Below are 22,923 nucleotides of genomic sequence, written 5' to 3'. Positions count from 1 at the left end.
AGGAGGAGGAGGAGGAGGAGGGAGGGAGGCTGAGCCAGCCTGCATTAGCTCAGCTCTCAGGCACTCTCAGTCTCTGCTGGAAAGAGGAGCTGGGAGGATGTGCGCTCTGTTACCGCGGCTCCCCACGGCACGCCGAGAAGACCGAGAGAAATAAGGGAAGAAAGGCGACCCGAGAGACGAGGAGTCCTCCCAGATCAAGCTGAGGGACCACGAGGGAGAAGGGAGCCTGCTTATTGCCCGTCCGAAGCCCCCGCGCCGTTTTGGAAGTGCCAGAGATTTGGGCCTTTTCCTTTTCTTCTGCGTTGTTCCCTTCCACAGACCAAGCTTTCTTCCTCCTCCTGCTTTTTACTTTCCTCCCCCGCGCCTTCCTTTCGGTGGATATGGACAGAAGGGTGATTACTGCAGAGAAGCAGCAGCCGCCAGAACATATTTGAGCCCCCGGTGCTCGGAGCGTGGCACAGACTTTTTGTATTTCTGTGGGTGGCGTGTGTGTGTGTGAGTGAGTGTGTGTGGTGGAGGTGTGGGAGGCGGGATTGGTTTGCCTGGGGGATTGGCTGAGGGGGTGAGTGTTCGGATGAAGACCTCTTTTTGCCGTGACTCTGTGCTCCATCGGGGCAGCTTGGAGACTTGGAGGTTTTGAGATTGTAACGAACCAAGAGAAAAGAAAGAAGAGAGAGACACGCATACAAAAGGATTTATTTCCTATTCGTTAGTGGATTGTTAAACCTGAGTGGGAAGGAGAAAGAAACAAGGGTGGGTTGTTTTATTTTGTTCGTAATTTTTTTCCTAAAAAAAAAATCCCTTAAGTGGATTTGTACCAGGGTGGAAGATAACTGGGGATTTTTGTTGTTTGTTTTGGGAATAGAAACTAAAAAATGGAGACTGTAAGTAGAAGCAGCTTCCAGCCTCATCCAGGACTGCAGAAGACCTTGGAACAGTTTCATCTGAGCTCTATGAGCTCCCTGGGTGGCCCTGCTGCTTTCTCAGCACGATGGGCACAGGAGATGTACAAGAAAGACAATGGCAAAGACCCAGCAGAACCTGTACTGCATCTGCCCCCTATCCAGCCTCCTCCGGTAATGCCTGGTCCCTTCTTCATGCCCTCGGACAGATCCACAGAGAGGTGCGAGACCATCCTGGAAGGGGAAACCATCTCCTGCTTCGTGGTGGGTGGAGAAAAGCGGCTTTGCTTGCCCCAGATCCTGAACTCGGTGCTCAGGGACTTCTCCCTGCAGCAGATTAATTCGGTGTGTGATGAGCTACATATTTACTGCTCCAGATGCACTGCTGACCAGCTGGAAATCCTCAAAGTCATGGGCATCCTGCCCTTCTCTGCTCCTTCCTGCGGGCTCATCACTAAAACTGATGCTGAGAGGCTTTGTAACGCCTTGCTTTATGGTGGCACCTATCCTCCCCACTGCAAGAAGGAATTCTCTAGCACAATTGAGCTGGAGCTTACAGAGAAAAGCTTCAAGGTGTATCATGAGTGCTTTGGGAAGTGTAAGGGACTCTTGGTGCCAGAGCTTTACAGTAATCCCAGTGCAGCCTGCATCCAGTGCTTGGACTGCAGGCTTATGTACCCACCTCACAAATTTGTGGTCCACTCTCACAAATCTCTGGAAAACAGGACTTGCCACTGGGGCTTTGACTCTGCAAACTGGAGATCCTATATCCTCCTCAGCCAGGATTACACTGGGAAAGAGGAGAAAGCTAGACTGGGCCAGCTCTTAGATGAAATGAAAGAAAAATTTGACTATAACAACAAATACAAGAGGAAAGCCCCTAGGGTAAGTGATGCCTTTAATTTTAAAGGTGTGGGGGGGGAGAAAGAGAAAAGGAATTTTCTATAATTTCGGTAACATCCACTGGTACACCCAGTTTGTTACCAGCTGCTTTTCCTTTGAGTCATTTAGCAGTCTAATCGTGTTCTTAATTCTCACCACGTGTGTGTTAATGTAGACGAGCAGTGTTTGAGATGGCACCTTTTTTTCTCCAGTTGTGTTCTGAACACGGTAGTTGGAGTTTGTTTAAATTATATATGTGTGTTTGCATATCTTACTGTACATGGAATCTGATCTTTGAAACCCAGCACACTACCCCAGACTTTAGCAGGAAATATGTGATTTCGGGTCTTAAGAGCGTCAATTAGGGATCAAGACAAGGAAGAAGCCAGAAAAAACTAACAGTTCCTGATCACTCCAGATGCAAATATATACAATTTTCTGCTCAACTGCATGCCGTCAGGGATGGAGGTGGGGGCTAAATTGTCTAAAGGCTTGTATTGGAATAAAATGTGGCTGCTAAGAAAAAATCTTGACAGTGATGCAGGTTACTGGTGGTCAGATTAAGTGCGCGGAATGTGAGTGGAGAAGTCCCTGCTTCTAGAGTATCCCTGTGGAGTCTGAATCTCCCCACCAGACAGGCTAGTGTATATTGGATTATGTATATGTTCAGTAAATGAATCTGTCTAGGGCCAGCTGCAGCAGCTTCTTAAGGTGTGCCATGCCGTGCTGAGCCAGACAGCTAAAGCACATTTTTTTTTTAGGTGTCTTTTGTTTTTCTTTCAGTCTGAGCTGCCTTTAGATCCCAGAATCCCTGGTGTGTGGGTGGGAGGCTGCCTTGGCACCTGGCACCAGTCCTGATCCATGGGCAGCAGTGCCACAAGGCCTTGAGAACTTGCTTGCAGACACCGGGATGTCTGGCTCGCTGGCGACGGTGCAGTTGGCTGTGGGATGAGCAGTTCGTTTCCTGCTCCTACCCCCCCCAATGTAAGGTTAAAGCAAACTCTCGCCTACTGAGTTTTACACTGCCGGTTTCTTGGTTGGATTCTGCCTCATCTGTCAGACATTTCCGAACTTTTCTTTGGTTTTATGTGTCTGGAGTGGAAGGGCAATGACGCAAGCCTCAAAAAGAGAAGCAACGTTTAAAGCCCACTGAGAATGTTCAGTTTAATTCTTGATTAACTTACCAAATACTTGTTTAAAGGGGCAGACACACACTCAGACTTAAATAGAGCTTTTATTTCTAAAAAACGCAGCAAAAATACCCAAACAAAACCCAGGGTTTTTGAAATACCCTGCGCAAGCAATGCAGTAATTCCTACGGCTAGCCTAAGAGGCCTGGTTAACCCATTTGATTGGCCTCCACGTTTTCTGGTTAAGGAGCAGAGTCTCACTCGTTCAAGTTCCAGTTTCTCTCCTGGTCTTGTGCTTAGCCCCCCTTTCAATTTTGTCCTCACCCCTCCTTTTCCTCCCGCTGGAGTGTCAGAACCGCTGTGACAAAGCTAGGCTGTAATGAGCCACATTATCTCCGTGGTTGGAGGTGGATGTGTTTTTAATGGCTTGTCTATTCTCTGTCAGTCATGTGCTAAGATGGAGTGGTGGGATAGATGTATATGAATGTCTGTGAGAGGAGAATACGGCTCTGAAAGTGGAGGAATTTTTCATGTTGGGAAATGACTTTTCTAGGGCATGCTTCATTTGGGAAGCAAAATTAAGAAATCTCCACATTCTTGCTCCAGAAAGGTACTGTGTCCCTAGCTTGGTCATTTCCAGAGTTTAATTAAAATGAATGTTAGTGGAGGTGTGCTTTCCTTTTCTTACAAGGCTCTTATGGCATTCTATTCAATTGTATGATTTATCCAACACCCCAGGTGAGGTTGCAGGTGGAGAACAAGAAAAGACCACTAAATCTTGGCTTTGCCTGACTTTTTTGGTGACCTTTTGATAGGTTCTCGTTCAGAACATGGCAAAATCCAAAATCTGCGTGCAGCACAGCACTTCTTGCAGAGTGGATTCAAGATACCTAATAGTGGATGCCAAAAATCATGTAAGGAAATCGTGGCCATCTATGTCTCAGAAAATTTTGCCAAAACTCCGTCATCATAAAATGTTAAGTGTCTTGCATAGGTTCATTTGGGAGGCAGCAAGGAGTTTGATGGGGAAGAACAGAGTGGTAAGTGTGTGCTCAGACGATGGGGTAGAGAAAGAAGAACGCTTTATCATATATCCTAGGCAGAACTGGGCTTAAGTTTCAAGGCTTTTGAGCTGCCTTCGGGGCTCTCCTATTAACGTGGTGCAGTCTTGAGGAGACCCTGACAGTGCTGGCAGAGTTTTGTATGCTTACCTTCCTTTTTCTGAAGTCTTTTTCCATTGGGCTTAGCCAACGGATATCATATGCTAAGGTCATTTGTGTTGTAGCAGTGTGTGCAGATAATTATGGAGAGATTTTATCAGGCTCTAAGATTGGTAGACTGTGGCCAGGGGCAAGTAACATTGGAGTAAAGTTTAGATGCCTAGTAAGGAAAGGAAAGGATGGTCCCATGTCTGCGTCTGTGTGTTCGTGTTAATTACTGTCAGTCTGTGTGGGTTTTGTGTGTCTGTTGGGCTCTGTGTCTGTCTGTCTCTGTGGATGAAAGGGTGAAGCATATGTGTCTTTTGTGGTGGTCTTCCTTTTTGATGTAGATCTCTGCATTGCTTTGTTCTATTTTATACAGAGGTGTTTGTGTGTGTTGTGTGCCATAATCTGCTCTGTCAGATATTCGGTCTTCTACTTTCAAGAGTGGGGTTTTTATCAGTTTCTCAATTATTTATTTATGTATGTGTGTGTACACATTGCTTTGTGTGTTGTGTTTTCCCTGGGGCTCTGTTAGTATGTTGGTAGCATGAGATGCATATGACCATTTTTATGGCTGTTTAAGCAGCAGTGGGGTTTTTGACCTTTTTGTGTGTTCTTCATGAGGTTTTTGTGATGAGGTATGTAGATTTCTGCCAGCACAGCTCTGCCTTTTAAGGGTCTGACTTAAATGGAGGAGCTGGGTTGGCACAAGCCTCCGTTGCAGATTCAGCATACTGGCAAAACGGCCTTTTTTTCCTGTCTCTTCCCCCCCCCTCCCCCGCCCCTTCCCTTTTTTTCCTTAGTGTGGTTTTAAAGCATTGGTACAAGGCATAGCTTTACCTAGATACTTCATTCCCAACATATATTTCTATATGCATCAAGTATCCATTGTGCATATCTATCCGTCTGTATTGAGAGGTGGATACATACATGCAGATATATTGTCTCTCAGTCAGCCTGGTTGGTTGAACAAAATGCGTGTTGCCTGGCCTTGCCACTTGCAGAAGAAGCCTTTGTCCAGATCTGTATGAAGTCAGCAAAGGGTCCTAACCAAAAACTGGAGGGAGTTGTCACAATTGGAGCCCCCACTACAGCAGGAAACATGGAGGCCTCAGCCACTTTCCTTACCCTCTTCTAAAATTTTGATTTTTATATCTTTCCTGTTCATCCTTGGATGAGTGATTGACTCCCATAAGCTTCTTCACCTTCCTGCCACTTCCCAAAGCTTTTTCTTTTCTTGAGCCATATGATAACTTGTCATTTTCCTTTGTTTGTATCCTTCACTGGATTTTCCACCTTCTCGCATGCTCATGCAATTTTTTTTTCTGCTTTGTTTTCCCTCTGGTCTTTCAGAGTCTCCATGCACCATCACGGCTTTTGCTTGAGTGGGTGTCATGTTTCCCTACCTGTCTCTCACTTCATCCACCATTACTGGCATGGAGCACAACCATTACATTCTGGGGTATTTCTAGAAATTTAAAATGTGAATAACTTGACAGGGTTGCAAAACAGGGTCCTAGAAATCCATCATCAGTGCCAAAGCCTTTTTCTTGAGCTCAGCAGCTGGTGCATGTTTAGTGTTCACTTGCTGGTATAGATATGGCCTTGGCATGTCTCTCACGCTGTCTTTCCACTTCTGTGTGACAGACAGCTCTCTGCTTTCTTAACATCAGTATGCCTCCACTATGATGGAATTAGTTCAAAAAGCAGGCCTGAAGGCTTTGTTGGTTGCTATTTCCAGCAAAGGAGGGTGGGTTTGACTCTCTCTTTTGAACCCTTTTTTTCTTTTTTAAATATTGAACCGAGCAACGTTTGACAGTCCTTTCGTATTTCCTACCTGTGTGCCAGACATCTGTACCTTTAGCAAAACTGTGTGTGATCAGACGCTAAGAGAATAAGAGAGCTTTCCTTGCACACGTGTGAACACACCCACACACGCTAGCACTGCCGTGTTCCCACGGTTCAAGTCTCAGCAGCACTTCTATGAAGTAGCTGGAAGCTAGAAGCAGCATTCTGGGTACTGACACACAAATGAGCACGTAAGGCCTCCCACTTTATTTCACAATGCCTACCAACCCAGTGCTGCCGCAACATGCAGCTTTCTCAGCTGGAGTAAGGTTTAACCAGGTCAAGTGTGCAGCCAAATCAAAGAACAAAAATTGCTGAAAGTGGAATAGTGCAGTACTGACTGAGCTGTAGGGTAGCTGTGGACTTTTAGGTGCTGCATGGTGCTGTGCTGTGCTTTATGGCCACCTGAAATGCTGCAGTAGTAGAGCTAGAATGTCTCTCTTTCTCTTCCTGTATGCTAAAGTCCTGCCTTCTGGCAGTAGTAATCTTTTTTATTTGTTAATAGTATATATCCTATGGTAGGTATAGCAGAGACATTCTGATCTTATTCACAGGCAGTGGTGTTCCGACCACTGGATGGATTTATTCTTTTTGGTACAAACTGACTTGATAAATACTCTTGGAAAATTTTGCCTGAGAACTGAGGGTTCAATTTTTTTTCCATGGAGCAATGAAGTCATTTGTTCTCTTATGTGATGTTCAGGAATTACATTAGAGATTCTTAAGTAAAAATTTTGAAGTCCCTAAAACAAAAATGTTGAAGTCTTGAGGCAGTAGTTTAGTTCAGAATCCTTTTACAGCTTAAAAGTTGAACTTCAAAAACGATACCACGCTTAAACAAAATCTGTGTACCTGAGATGTCAGTGTTTAAGCAGACATCAGCATTTTTTTCCCAAGCGTGCAAACAGTTTTACAGATGTTGTAGATCGAGAACAAAGAAGCAGGTACGTGCATGTGTGTTAGACAAAGAATATGCTGCAAATAATGATCTAATGATGTTGAGTCAACTATGGCTCTCTGTTGCCCCAGAATAGTTCCTAAGTTCCTGAATTCAGTCCTCTTGAATTAGGGAGGGAATTACGTGCAATCTCTTCTTTTGAAAATCACTACCTAAAATATTTAAACATCTGCCTCTCCCTTCATTGTCTGGACTGTCTCACTTGCCTCTCCATTTCTGTGGTTTCGGGCTTGGGCGTATGTTCTGCCCAAACAGTAGCATGCTTTGAAGATGCATGTAAACACAGTTTATTTTTTGGATGTGTTAGGAGCCTAACACCTGGTCTCTCTGCCAGGATGTGAACGTGGTTATCACTAACTTGAGCTGACTGACCAATGAGGGTGTGTTTTCACTTGCTGAGAGGCGCGTTTAGATCAGTGTTGTAAAAGCATCTGGAGGCGTCTGTATGAGGCTGCTCGGAGCATGTCTAGACAACGCAGCGGTTAAAATTCTGGCAGCCGCTTGTATCTTATCTACACCTTCCTTGATTCTCAACACTGCTAGAGCAGGGGGAACTTTGGGGCTACATCTAGGTGGTTGAGCCCAAGCAAGATTTGGGTATGTAAAGAGATGCATTGTTGAAAACTCATGTTATTTTTGTATATTAGCAAAGTCATTTTGCCAAAGTTAAGGGTTTTAATGGTACTGACTACAGAAGGAGTGGGCTGGCTCTTTGTTACTGGTGATAGCGGATGATTGGAACTCACATTGCTGGCTTAGCTGGCCAAACGGCTTTGCCATTACAGAAAGAATTGTGTCTCAATGTGCACAGTACTTAGACCCAGAAAAGTTTTTCATTCTCATGTTTTTTTTTTAAAAAAAAGCAAACTTTGACCTTGACACTGTAACTCTTATTTAGAGGCAACTGTCATGGAACAGTTATGCTAAATCCAACAGGGGGTTCTTGGAAAGAAATTAGAGCTTAGGCAAAAGTAACTTAGACTGAATTGTAGAGAATCTATCGACAGAATACTGTCAATTACTAGGCTAATCTATTTTAGCTGAGTGGCCATAGAGCACTTAATTCAAATTGATCTTCATGTACAGGAAGCATTACTTTAAAATGTAGTAATATAGCTTGTTTTTGGTTTACATTTGTCAATTATAGTATGTGTGTTAATGATACATTTTATTAGATAATATCTAATTTGTTTGCATATGTTTTCTGAATCTAGGTAATACACATTAATAAATATGCAGCACTTTTTTTAATGCTATTCTGCTCTCAGTCTCTAATACAGTCAGTATGTGTTCTTGAAAAATAATTACAGAGAAGCAAGTTTGCTCTGAAAAGATGTGCTCTGGTCCCTTACATTCCTCATTTACACCTTATGTAGTCTTGTATGTCTTTTACATTTCATTGTCAGTGTGGAGATTCAAACTCAGATTATTACTCAAATCACCTGTTCTCCTGTCTTCTGGAACATACGGGGTTAATTTGAAGGTTTGGGGCTTTGGGGCTAGTTCTGCAGTTCTCACTGAAGCAATCAGCCGGCATAGTAATTGGAACCAGTTCACACACAAACCACAGAAGACTTGTATATGTATCAGACTTCTTCCTGTGTGTTGACTGGCAGTACTTGCAGTCATAGAATAGAGGGACAGATTCCGAACCAGAATATACTGGTGTCAAGACAAAGCAGCTTCACTAAGTTTGTGGCCTTACCTGGCATTTACGGGACTGTGCTAAAGCTGAGAGCAGAACCTGTAATTCTGCTGCTGCAGTATTTTCATTTTGCTCACTAACGAGGTTTTGGTTTCATAGATGTTTGATGGTGCTCCGATCCTGACGGATCTTACTGAATGGGGCAATAGTTTCTGCAACTGGGAGCTGGCTTCAGACTGAAAGGATTTTGTCTGCTGGTCGCTACATGCAAGATTGGGTTTTAAGGTTGTGGTAGGTATCTAACAGGGTGGGATTTTTTGTTCCTGTATTTAGGATTTGTCAATTTTTTTTTTTAATTTTATTTTTTTTACTGATGAGGAATATGTCTAAAGCTGGGATAAGGGCCAGCCTTTTTTTTCTGATGCAAATTCAAGGACCATCAACTTGGCCCCAAAATTGTATCAGGTGCAGGTGCAGTTCTTTGAGTGTGCCTATTTTGTTGGTATTGGGCAAACCTGCTGGCTGATAGAGATTGGCTCCTCTGCACTGAGCTAATTATTTTGCTTTGACTTTTGGTTGGATGAGGGAACAAAAACCCTGATACAAATTCAAGCTCTGATCCTGTCAGTGTTTCATGGACAGAGCTCTTCTGGAAGCCAATGGGAATTCCCATGTGTGGAGCCGTTATCATTGGCTCCATGTACGGTTTGGTTGCTATCACATAAAATTGGGCTTCTCCAAAGAGTGGATGCCTATTAAAACGACCTGATAAGCTGCGTAGTCATATATTCTGTTAAATGAGACAGGTCATGCCACCCTTACTCATGGTAAGTAGTCTTCACTTGTTTTAACAGTCTTATTTAAAAAGTCAGGGCAAATGCACGTGAGGACAGAGATTCTGTGTATATGTAAAAATTGCAGCATCATTCTGTATACTGGAGATAAACAGCAAAGGAACTAATCAATAACTTGGCTTCTGGCTTTGTTTATTGATTTATGTACAGTTACCTTTGCACACGCTTTGTAGAAAATGTGACTTTTATGTTTGGTTTTCTGTTGTTTTTTTAATTTTTTAATTTGAGCTGTTTCTGTTTTGGTATGAGAATCAGTTGCACTGGAAGCACAAGAATTGCTTAGGCTATAAGGATTAAAAGACAGCAGCAACACTAACAAAGTAAGATACAGCCTAGTGCTTGTCTTTCCTACAGAAGATATCAGTGATATATTCAGAAGACATGTACCCCTGTGCTTTGTTCTTCATCCTCTGTTCAGTCAATGGTATCATTTTATAGAATAAGGTCATTGACTTGGATTGCTTCTTGGTTTCTCAACCCTTTTCACCAGCCAGTTTGTGTAATGTCTGTCTGAAACATTGAGTAAGGGCATTGAAATAGCAGACAGGATATCAAGTGTTAGGAAGTCTGGCTTAAGTGTAACAGGCAGTTCTGGCTGGTGAAAGGGGAGCAGTCCCTTGAGCTTGGTTACAGATCAGTCTCTGTGGAAACAGCAGATTCTGGTCTTTGCAGCCGTGTTACAGCTTTTCCCCTCTGTTCCCTCCACACCCATATAATTAATTACGTGTGGGTGCACCTCTTTTCTAGAGATGTGTCTTCCTTGTTTCTTAGTGGCACAGAATTGTATGTAATAATGTCTCTTTCTAAGGATTACATAAGTTGAAGATGATTTCTCCACTGGGAGAATTATGCAAGTTTAAACTGAAATGTATTTAGAGGGCTTTTATGTATGTGTTTTCTGACTTGCAATGCAGAGGGTGATTTATTTGCATCCTTAATTGGACAACATCTGTTAGGGTTGGAAGAAAAACCATTTCATATCTTTTCACTGTCACATCCTGCATTTTTATGAAGTCCCCTACCCCCTCTGCTTCCTACACTACCTGTGTCACAGGCTCCGATTCTTCACCCCCAAGTAGAATCAGCCAGGCACTCAAGCTGGGCACTCTTCTGGAGAGAGTCTGCAGAATTTTTAATGCATACCTGCATTAGTGTTATGTGCCAGTGGTACTGTTAAAATCAGCAATAATACCACCTGTTTTCTTTCAATCTTCAGATTTTCTCCTTTTATAAGAAATTGTTGCCTTTATTACTATTAAACACAAGATAATGATGGTGAGACTTCCCAATCCCATCAGTGAAGAAAGAGATTCTAAAATATTTCTGTAATGCTGCTCTTAGTAATCTTGGACCATTTAGTAAAAACTTTCCTGCTGCTTTTCAACAAAATTAAGCTAGTTTGTGTCACTTAACACAGGAGAAGAAAGCTACTGCAGTCAAGTGCGTTTATTGAACTTGAAGAGGCCAAAGTAACTTCTTGCTTAAATATGAACTTCTGCATGAGGCTATTTGTGTGACTGTATCATGCAGTCCGAAATCTGGCAGCTGACCTATGCACACAACCCTTACTAACTTCAGTGGGAGAGCTGCAGAGATCTAAAGAGCTGTCCATGCAGTTCAGATGGCAGAAATGGGATCATGATAGTAATTTTCTTTCTATTACTATGTTACACTGGAGTGCTGTGTATCTTGGACTGCATGCATAATGCTTGTAGGTGCTGTTTTCAGGATCTAGCTAACAAAATTAATTCTGCTGAGTATTAAAAAATACAGGTTGCGCGGGAATCCTGCTGCTTACTAAAACAGAGATTGTAGTAGTACCAGTTAGAAGCAGTGAATTACTTCAAATAATTAAAAAACCCTCTAAGTATTAAATTTCTCTAGGTCCTATATTTTTTGACAAGCATCTTCAAAAATAAAAACAAACCAAAAATCCTCAAGATTGTTCAGGTTTACAAATTTGTAGCAGTAAAATAAGTTTTATAGCTTTTATACAGAGTGATGGGCTAGAAAGGCAGAAGAGAGACAATATTAAGGCTACAATGCGGTCTGATTTCAGTAACCTTTGTTGATGTAATGGATTTCAGATTTACACTTTTGTTATTATTAATTTCTCATGAAATTATATGTTAAGCATGCTTTTCTAAAGTACCGTCATTCCACAGCTGAAAAATTTAATCTGAGTTGAGAGATAATGGAGTGTCATTCAAGGAGAAAAAAAAAAAAAAAAAAAAAATTCGCCTTAAAGGAAAAAAAAAAAAAAAAAAAAAAGAATTCGCCATTCTTAACTCCCCACTAGCAGTTTCAGTTTATTCAGTGGGTGTGAATTATCTCACCCATGCTGGTATGATTTAGAAATATTCCTTTGAAATAAATGTATTTAGAGTGGTGCAGAGCTGCTGTGAGAAGTAAATCAGATTCAAAAGGGTACAGACCGCAGCATTAGGTCCATTATTGATATTTCTTTGTTCCCATTCATTCACTAATAAGAAACATGCCATACAATGAGTCCTTGCACTAATCTATCCAAAGATTTAGTCTTGTTTGGCTTTTTGCCTTTTTCTTTTTTTGCCACAGCAGTGTAGTTTTTTGCAAAACCGGTGAAGCCAAATAGTCTTTGGACCATATTCAGCAGTAGATAGTGATATCAGTGGTGAAGTGGTGTAAAGTGTTCTGTTATACTGTTCAGTGGATATGCAGAACTACTGTTCAAAGGCCATGGCCCTCACAGCATAGCAAATTAGGAGTTCCTTTTCTAAAAACTTAAATTTCTAGAAACATATTTATGTGAAAATCTTTTTTATAATGGATTCATTGAGCCTTCTTTAGCCTGGTTGATTCTAGAGCAAAGATTATGTGTGTAATACTACTAAATTCTGAAGGAAAAAAATTAGATTATATTTTTATTATTATGTAATTTTATGTTTTAAATAATTATATAATTTTATTATATAAAATTGTGTGAATACAAAGGAAAAAAAAAAGAAAAATTAGTGATTTGGAGGGAAAAAGGGGTAGAGGGAGTTGGCAGTGCTGTAACTACTATTTGCTTGTATTTACCATATGACTTGCATCATTATCTATAGCATTGTTTAACTTACCCGTGTGTCTTTGAAGTAAACTTGGTCTTTTTGCAGTTTTTTTAACAATTAACCTAGCCGTGATGAGGCTTGAATGAATATCATCTGCACACCTGTTTAATATTAAAGATCAGGCATTCAGTGCTTTGTGACTTTAGCTTGAAATTCAAGTTGCTTTGAGTCATCCCCTTCGTCTTTTGTTTGGGTGGAAAAAAGGAGTGGCAGTAAACGGCCTGCAGCTAAGAAATGAAAGAGTTGAATTAGGTTTTAGAAATGTTAGTCTTGGCATTTGGAACATTTGCATTTGTACAGATCGTCACGCTTCGCTTTATTTTGAGTTTAGCAGTTCAGCGCTCAGGATGAAAAATGTTACGTATCTTTTTCCCAGTTACGCGACACATGCATACTACACTGGAAGAGTAAGAGGGAGCTGGAGTATGAGCTGTGGTTTCACATTTCGACCAGATTACTAGTAATAGCGGCCTATGGATTATTGCCCCACCTGTAGTTTCCATGCTGTGGTGCACAACTGACTCAGTTTTTTTCTGACAGCAGCTTCTAATTCTGTGAACCAGAGGACAGTCCACTGTTTAAAAACCAAAATGAGTCAATGAGACAGAAATTGGTAAGAAAGAATTGCAGTGTTCACTTTGTTTCACTTGATTTTGGTTTAGTTTGTAAAGCTTCATCATCCAAGTGTAGCTATAGGAGAAGCTATACTAACACAAACGGAGGGGACAGTATGTGGGGAAGTTAACATCAGGAATATCTTCCCCTGGTATCATTGCTGAGTATTGTATAAACCACCATAGCTTGTGTTACATTACTGAATTGCTTTAGTGTGTAGAGTTATATTTATGTATTTATAGATGCGTAGATGAGGTTTAACTTTTACCATCATAGAAAAAAGATAATATTTTAAATGACTCTGTGGTCTAGACCTTGAGGGTCTTTCATCAGTTTATTTTGTCTGGTATGCAGTAAGAATAATCCGCTTGACATCAGTGTAGTTGTGCTGTCGTGAAACCATACCAGGAACTGATTCAAGTAAATGGAAGAAATAGGAGCTGCTTTGAAAAAGACTCTGAAGTATAGTCGTAATTGGACCTAATGCCTTGCTTTAATTCAGGGAAGGTCATTGAGGCAACATTTTGCCCTGTGGTTTGACTCCAGTGAAGTCAATGGACTTGGTCCAAGTTTATCAAAATGTATCTCAGAGTGGAAATCACTTGTCATAGTTTCTGAATGTAGCTAGTTTTTCCTCACTGGTTATAATTTGAGGGTCAAATTCTGCTGAGATTTTACAAGTGAAAATTTGAGTAATTCAGGGGATTTCAGTGGAGGTTATCTTTTCAGAAGTCTATTTCTACATTTAAATTCTACTCTTACAAATTTATATGCAAATTTATAATTTAGGTTTCTAAAAATGTATCAAATTTGCCCTCGTTAGTTGGACTAATTTATTCGTGCAGTTTTCTCTTATTATAACTTGATTTGATTTCAGTAGATTCACACTAAACTTTGTATATTTCTTTGTTTCTAAGAGGGATGTTCATTCATGTTCTCCTTAAAGAGCAGCTGGATCCCATCTTGACAGATGTGAAAACCCTTACATTGAAGTTGCTGTATTTTTTATGTGTGAGATTTTTTTCCTGAAAAAATCTCTTTTATTAATTAGAACCCTCTCCCTTTTGAACTTTTTTACTCCCTCAGTCAAAATCATAATCCCCTGTGACATCAGAATTAATTGCTGTAGACAGTTTGGATGTCACAAAGTGAGCATTAGGTCTCAGGGCAAGAAATGTGGAGACACATGGATCCTGTTTCGAACAAATTTCTTAACTAAGAAAAGGTTGCTTGATTTTTGTTTTAATTTTAAAAATAGCAACACATTTTGCTTTAGATTATAATTGCAAAGTAACAATTGAGTTGCTCCAAATTCACCCCACTAAATCTACCTCAGTAATCATGTAAAAGATTCTCCAGACTGGCTTTCTGTAATTTCTGTTTTGGCAGGGGAGAACAGCAGTTCTGTGGGTTATATTACTGTAGGGCTAAAACTGAATTGCTACCCTGGAAAAACTTTTTAAATGACTGGCATGGCAGATCCATGTCCTAAAGTAGTGGTTTGCAGAAGTTTGTTCATAATTACCAGCTCAGTTGCTCCTCTTCCTGCTGTTTTGGACACACTGGTAGCTCTTTTTTTTTTTTTTTTTGGTGGGGGGGGGTGGCTGGTTTTGGTTTTTGATTTGTTGGTGTGTGGTTTTTTTTTTTTCCAAGCTCCTTCTGTAGGCTTCTCGCCCGAGTGCATCTTGGGATTTCCCTTTTGCTGAATGAGCTGCTTGTTTGAGAGGGAGGAAGTAAGGTCCCTTCTGGATTAGGAGGGAATGGGGGTGGAGGGTGGGGAAATGTCCTGTTTCATATGCAAAGCACACTGAACTGAAAAAAAAACCCAACCACATGAAAACCTTTTAACAAAACCATCCATGTCACAGACTGGCAGAGCAGCTGCTGGCTTTGTTAGAGAGAATATTAATGTTTCAAAGACTTACAGAACCTTTTAAAAATGAGAGAAAGGATGCAATTTTTTTTTTTTTTTAAGATACAAGCTGAGGTAAAAAAAAAAAATCTCCTTATCGATGTCTGTGAATGGAATGTGCTATCAACTGATGTGGTATCAACTTCCACAAAAGAGTCATAAGCTCAGTGAGATAACGTTGTTATGATCTACTCTTTCTTTCTGAGATCTGAATATAAAAATGGCCCTGATTCTTCAGTTGCTCACATCACTATTAGCTCCGTGTAATTTGATTGCAGTTAAGTTTCTCCTGCTTGGCCTAATAAGTGATCTAGCAAAAGAAGAAAGTAGCTTTTCCGATCTTAACATAACGTTGCTTCAGCTGGGCGGAGTAAAATCTGTGCAACAATTGAGGAGTCCAGTGTTGAAAATTTTTCTTTTTTTTGCATCAAGAATCAGATGGGAAAGTTTCTGTAACGCTCAAAAAGTATGGAGGGCAACTATACTCCGTTGTCTGCAGTCCTCGTTCCCTTTCCTGGCTCAGGTCAGCAGGAGATTAATTAAAAAAAAGTGTAAGGTAAAAAACCAACCAACCAAACAAAAAAACTAAACCCTTGCTTGTATTTGTCTTATTAAAGATATCATAATAATGATTAGTGTTACATTCCATTTAATGTGTAGTGCAGATGCAACCCCCTCAGCTCTTACCATTTTATTACTCACTCATGTTTGTTAAAGCAAATACTAATGCAGAGCATTATACTGGCTTAAGGCTGCAGTGTCTCTGTTGTAGTTGATGATAGTGTGGAAGTGGTATCAGCATCATCGGTGTTCTTGGCACGAACAATATGAGGCTGACCCTGTGGTCATTCCTGTAGCTGTTTGTAGGATTGTACGTATTATAAGGTGCGATTGTTTCAATTTCTGGAATAAATGGGGGCTGCTATAGATTAAAAAGTTTTTTCTCGGGTTATTGGTATAAGAAGCCTCACTTGAAAAAGTAGGCTATTAAAAGGAACAACTCATAGAACTGGCCTTTTTTTTTTTCAGGATATTTTACAAGTAGTAAACTTGATGGCGATCTCACGTAATCCTGTTCCAGTAATGGTGCAACTCTAGGCATCAGAAGTGTTCTGATGTTTTTATCAGTGGCTGTATATAAAATCCTTTTGCCTCGAGATAAATAAGCTAAATGTCTTTTGTATTGTTTTTATTTTTCTAATTTAGAAGATCAGAAATGACAGAAGTTGATAATGTAATAGTAATAACACTTTTCAACCGCGAAAGTGTCTCTGTCACACAAGTACAACATTCAGAGATAGAAGGAAGTGCTCTACTGCAGGCCTAGCAGATTTCTGGTTTGTATGCTGAACTCATTTTCTTGCACAACATTTTCAAATGCTATAGAATCTCATTTTTTGAAAAGGGAATTGTGTCAGCATCATTTCTGCTGCGGTAACCTTCCAAATGTGAGCAGGTATTAACTTTTGCTGTAGTGTCTGTCTGTCTGTTAACCAGCCTGAAACAATGAGCCCGTTTTATGTTGTGGGGAGGTTGTGTTCTTGACTCTGAATCCTTATCCACTTAAATAAAAAAATCATAATCTGACATCCTTGGAGCAGGGCTTTTGACAGACTAGTTTCATCCTGCACACTTTGGGTCATTTATGAACAATGTAGCTGGCAGATAATTGCATATTTTCCTTGACTCTAGTTGATCTTAGAGTCAAAGGGTTTTTTTCCTGCTACAGGTCTGAAAGTCTTCTCAAACCTTACTTTAAATTCATGCTAAGTTTAGTGGCAGAGAGGGGCAGACATCAATACTTTTCCCCCTATACTTATTGAAATGAAGGCTTTTTTTTTTTTTTTGAAGCAGAAGTGGATTCTCTTGAACTTAAACTCATTTTTTGAGAGTAACTGAGAACTTATATATGAGCAGACAGTAGTGATCACAGGTTAAAGTAGGGGAATAGTTAGCATGGATATAAAACATTTGCTGTAGTTTTGAATATTACTATTGGAATAGTAACTGATTGGAATCAGTTAGTTCTAATGTTCTTAACAAAAAAATGTTGGAAATCTCAGTTGAAAATTTCTATTTCATTCAGAAACTATCATTGCTTTTTCTTATTACCCCTAGTTTATTTTACTTAGCTGCCTTCTGCACAAGGAAGCGCTTGTGTAATGCCCAAGCCATTCCCATTCCTCACTGAATGATATGCAAATCTAGTCAATTAAGCAGGGGGGATTTAATTAGCAGTTTAAGTTCATGTGTGAAGTGTCTTGCCTTAATTACTTAACAGTTTTGTTGCAAATTTGCTAAGGTTTTTTTTTCCCACAGAACTATCAAAACTGTGATTTTTTTTTTTTTTTTTTTTTTTTTGGTAACATTTTCAAATACTGAGGATTGCCCAGTGCGTTTGACCTTTGTACTGCTTCTGTGTATGTGTGTCCCTCTATTTATAAAGCTCTTTTCAAAGCTGTGGGGACAAAGCAAAATTATGTTTATTGTCTCAGAGTAGAACAATACATTAAAAAAAAAAAAGAAAAAATTCAGGATTTTTGTACTTAAAATTTGGAGTGAAAGGCCATTTATTTGTTTTTCTTTGTGGCTAGATGACACCATTATAGTAGTATCTGTGTAATGGCCTAATATGGTTGTCATGCATTATATTAAATGGTTGCTTTTGTTTCACATTCTGTCTGGACAAGTTGCTTTTCTACACCACTGCAGAATGTCGGTATGTTGCTGTGTCACTGGGGTTGCAGTGATGCAAGTGACTCAATATTAATACAAACAAGAATACTTTTGTGCTGGTATAAAACGTGGTGATTTTTTGTTTCACATCTTCTCATTTGGAATATCTGAGCATGTGAGAGTGGCACCGTTTAATTCTGTGATGCTCAGAAGGCCATCCCTGCCTTCTGATTTGTGTATCAGGATGGTGCTGTCTTGTGGCCTTGTGTTTGGTTTCTTAAAACTTTAAGGGTGGGAAAATGTGCATGGAAGCATGTGGTATCACCACTAATGAGGCTTATATATACATCAGGACTGTAAGACAGATTATTGATTGCTGTAGCTTCATATTTTATTACTTCTCAGTTTTATATGGATGGTTGCTTTGTATTCTTGAACTGATAACCAAAGCAAGAGAACTATTTTTGAGAAAATACTTTGTTCAAAAGGCACAGTATGTTTTTTAGGTCGGGAAATCACAAGAAAAATACTTTGAATTCAAATGGATCCCTCTATAGTCTGGCCCAGGACCATCTGATTTAAAGCATCTATACTCCAGCTAGATGTTGGTTCTTCTCTTTCTCCTTTCTCTCTTTAATTCTCCCCTCTCCCTGCCCCCAATATGAGAATCTCTGGGAATGGTAGAATTAAGGCAAAAACCTAGGAGACAGAGGAAACGAGATTAATTTCTATGAATTCCTCCCTTAATAACCCCAAATCACATTTGAATGTATCCCAGGACAGATATGAGTATATGACCCTCCCTTCCTCTGGCTCAGCACAGCAGATGGTCTAGCTACTAAGATTCCTGGCATATTGCAATTTTTAGTATAACTGGGTGCAGTTCTGCTGTTTTGATACCCATTTTCATCAACAAATAGTATTTATCCCTGTGATAGCATATATATCAAAGCCAGATATGAATTGCAAAGCAAAGTTTATCATCTGCTGTCATTCAGGCGTACTGGCTCTAGAGAAGAACCTGGCTAACTTTCATGCACTTAGCCTGTAGGTATTTCTCTCTTCCTCACTCCCCACCTCCTCTCCTGAAGCTGCCAAATACCAGGATGCCACTATAAATGCGAACAAATAGGAGTGACTCATGAAAGGTCTGTAGGATGTTTAGCCACGAAGCACCATGCTGTAATGCAGCATTTGGTTTGGAAGATGCTGTTTTGGTACAAAGAGCGTCCCCTGACCTCCCAGCTGCATGATTTTAAATGTTGCACTTGAGATAAAAGTTCAGAGGAACAGCTGCCTCCTCTGTCTTTAAAAGTATCTCTAGGCAGTAGTCAGGTGATAAGTGAAGGGGTTTAAGAGTTTGGATAGTCTGTTTACATTGTATGCTGATGTTATATATGCAAATCTGCATTATTAAGCGGAAATGAAGCTTGCTCCTCGGAGCAACTGTAGTATGCAGTCAGTGATCCCATGGTTCATTAAAGGACCCCATTCTCATTATGGTCAACCACTGCTCATTTCTGCAATTTGAGGATGACACAATAGGAATACTCGGGAAGTCAGGGAAGAAGAGTGTTGGGTGGCAGGATGCTGAGCAGGGTTTGCCTAAATGAGCACTCAGGAGTACATATGGTGCTATGTGGCTTCACCGGTAGTTTCTTAGGATGATAGGTAGTATGGCTTTTACGGTAGAAGGGTTTTTATTGCAGCCTGGCTCCATTGCTGTACGACTGAGCCATCGTGAACTCTGAGACGTTGAAGAGCCTTTCTCTGATGGACTGAGAGTGTCCATCTGTTTGTGTCTCATAGCAATATGCTGATTGTGATTTCTTTTACTGCTTCTTGGCTCCAGTTTTGGATCAGTGCATGTGTGCATGTACATGCATGGAGGAAAGGCTGGGGAGAAACAAGAACAACATTTTCACTTACAGTTCACTGCACCACAGACTTACAGGTATTATCCAGTGATTTTAAAGGAGCTATTCTTTAGGAACTGACATAACTTTATGTTTTTCCATCAGTATACTTAGAAATTTTGCTCATTTGTCTTCCACAATGCACAAACTGCCTTTAACTTCACGGTATAGTTGATGGTGTGGTAGTGACATCCTCAGTTTAAAGCTTTGAGACTTGAAAATGGGGTTTCTAGCAACCAGGAGTTTGACACACATGCATAAGAAAGTACTGCATTAATTCTAGTGACTAGTTCTTGCATCTGTGCATCTTGTAGAGTATAGATTTTAAATAATTTAACGCACAGATTACAGTCTGCAGTGGCAGTGTTGTTAGAATCGCTTTAGTCAGCAGACACCCAGTCTGGGCAAAAGGCTAGGATGCTCATGTTTCCTTCAGGTCCTTTGATTAAAGGATCCTGTTTGAAGATTTACTGTAGCACCATATGATGGGAAATTCACCCTATTAATAATTCTTTTCACGAAAATAGAAGAAACACTTCTAAACCAGAACTCCTCATTTCATATAACTGCTTTTTGTAAATTGCTTTTGTGAGACAAAGCCATGTTGGAAAGAAAGAAAAAAATACCACACTTCTTACACTTAGAATTTCAGTCCTTGCTGTATCTCCACCACCCCAACCCTAAATATTAGTGGAAATGTCAAAGAATACTGTAATACAAAGTACTTCTCCCTTTCCACAGAGTTGCAGTACATGTTATATAATCCTGTTGAGGTCTTACTTCCTAATCACAATGTAAGGGGATCAAGAAAGCAAAAGTTTACAAAACACATGGAGCCAACTGACCTGTTTGGTTTCCAGATAGAAGTGTAAATGCTGTGATTCAGAATTTTCATTTTACTTATAAATATCATACCACTTCTAAAAATGTGATAATAAATAACATCCACCTTTTAATTGGATGTGTTCATTCCTTCATTTTTTCTGTGCTTTTCCAAGAAAGGTTCTGGAGGCACTTTCTTCAAATTCATTATTTTTATTAATCTTATTAAGATCCTGCATCGGTGCTAGGATATTTTTTAATAGAATTTCTTTCCAGTTCAGCCAGGGCAACCCTTTTGTTGAACCTTCTTTGGGATAGTGTTCCCATGTGCTGCAAAGGCGCTGACACATGACCTCGTTACACATAGAAAATCCTAAATGTCCTGCCCCTTGCCAAACCTATCACAAAACTACCCATCACCCCCTTTTCAGGATCCCAGATGGCAAATAGCAGCAGGAGGTGAAAGGGGAGCTTTGTCTCCATTCTGAGTCCTGTTTTAAGTATTCTGTGTCTGTCTGTATCCCTCTGCTTTTCCCACTCTGCCCATAAATTAGCAAGCCAGCTTTTCTGACAAGGGAAGACAAAATGTCCATAAGCTGCAGTAACATCACCTACTCAAGATAATGTTTTTGAACAGTCTTCAGTTTCATTTTATCTGATTGTGATCTCTCTTCATTTGGGTAGAACTTCTGTCTGGCCTGCTCACTGCAGTATTTGGGGAAACGCAGCTTTTACCGAATATCGGGCTGCAATTTGTAATTTTTGTGGCAGCTTCAAAAAAGAAAGTATCCTCACGTTGAAGTTTACTTACACCCTGGGTGGTTGAGCTCTGATTATTAAAAAGAAAAAAACAAAACAAACAAACAAAACCCCAACCCCCAAACAAAAAAAAACCTGCTACAAAGATGTGCTTGTCTTGTTCTACTGTTTTTGTAAAGCCAAAGTTGAAGAGGAGCAGCAGTTTCTGCTAGATGGGGTGCTCTGGGAGCAGCTGGCTTTATGAATGTATAAAGGGATTTATCAGACAGGCAGTGAAAGGAGCAGGGATATGGTCAGTGGATACAGCAGCACAGACGGAGTTGCTGTGCAAATCTGTGACCATTTTTAGAAGCTGTACTTGGCTCCTAGGATTCACCAAGCAGGATATTGTCTCTGCACACTCTTCCCATGGAGTTCCCCTAAGTGGCAACAATTTCCTCTGGCTTTGTGCAGGGAAGATGATGTGGGCTTTTGTGCAGGGAGGCAGTTCTGTAGTGTGACCTGTGCTAGTTCTGGTGCTTCTGGAATAGTCTTGGCAGTATCTATTTGTATTGACATGATAGCCAGATATTCGTGATTGGTTTTGGGTGGTAGGTGTGAAGGATATGTAAAATTTATACATTGATCATTGCTCAAAACAAGGTATCAAATCCAAGTATACATACAAGAATAGGAAACTTGGTCATTTTTTTGCCATGCTCCTTGCAGTTTTCATATTGTGTGGATCTAGTGGCTTCTACTAAGAAACACTGATTTATGCTAGCTGAGTATATGTCCTTGTTTGTTGGGGACAGGTTTGGTTTTCCTTAATTAAGATACTGCCCCTTATAATTCCAAAACCACCCTGCATTCATCCTGAACCTGAAATCTGGCAGCTTTGTGAGTGTGAGATTAGTCTTTCCTCTGACCTGGGCTGCAGCTGAAGTAATGACTTTCCAGTTTCAGCTGATTGGAAATCAGAGACTGGTGAGCTGAAATACTGAAGACTTAATGAATTCCCTGGATTCCCTCGTGGTTTTTTGGTACATCTTTATTTTAAACTGTTGAATATTAATTAGGAAAGGGGAGTGGGAGTGCAAGGCCTGTTTACTGTCTAATACTTGAAAGGGGTATTCTTTTTTGTTTGTTTCATTTTATGTTGCAAATATTGTTGTAGAAATCCTGTGTGGTTGCCAAGTTCCTACCTAGCCTTTGGATGCCAAGTGATTGTCAGCTGGGAAGCTGCTGGGAGGGATTTAAAGCAATATTGCCTCTTTTGCAAATGTTGTGGCTCTCAAACCTAGAGTTGAACGCACCTTTGACCATTTTTTAATGAGCCTTCATTTTTAAGTGATGAGAAGGATTATGAGGAAGAGAGAAAAGAGCTCATGTGTCTTTTGCTCTGTTTTCTGAGTAAGAATACTCTGCTTTCCACATTGTAAGTTAATTAGCAAAGGTTTTTTTCTCCTCTGGGATATCTTGTGTTTCTCCTGACCTGTAATTCTATGTATAGTCATCAAGTAAAATAGATCTGATGGGCTCAGTTCTGACACGTTGTGTTTTGACAGCACATTTTGTTCATACTGAGTCAATACTTTTGAAGCCATAGTTGCTTGGTCACTTTAATTTGACATACACCTAGTTGCTGCCAAAACTCCTTTTGGCTTCTGCCCTAACACCAGCCTACTGCTCCTGTCACCTTCTTTGACTGTCACTAGTGCTTTTATGGCT

The 22,923-nt window shown here is 40.3% G+C and overlaps 1 protein-coding gene across 1 annotated transcript in view; it reads left to right on the top strand.

The window, feature by feature from the left end:
- Positions 1–665: 665 nt before the first annotated feature.
- The window catches only part of SKI (SKI proto-oncogene), a 115,104-nt gene continuing 92,846 nt past the window's right edge, over positions 666–22,923 (top strand). The window contains exon 1 of the mRNA XM_009585054.1: positions 666–1,787. Coding sequence (XP_009583349.1) covers positions 876–1,787 — 912 coding nt within the window. The 5' untranslated portion in view covers positions 666–875. The remainder of the gene's footprint in view (positions 1,788–22,923) is intronic.

The sequence above is a fragment of the Fulmarus glacialis genome, unplaced genomic scaffold, assembly GCF_000690835.1.
Source record: "Fulmarus glacialis isolate BGI_N327 unplaced genomic scaffold, ASM69083v1 scaffold14559, whole genome shotgun sequence".
Taxonomy (NCBI): domain Eukaryota; kingdom Metazoa; phylum Chordata; class Aves; order Procellariiformes; family Procellariidae; genus Fulmarus; species Fulmarus glacialis.
Note: the sequence above shows the minus strand (reverse complement) of the source record. Positions and strands in the feature narration are given on the sequence as shown.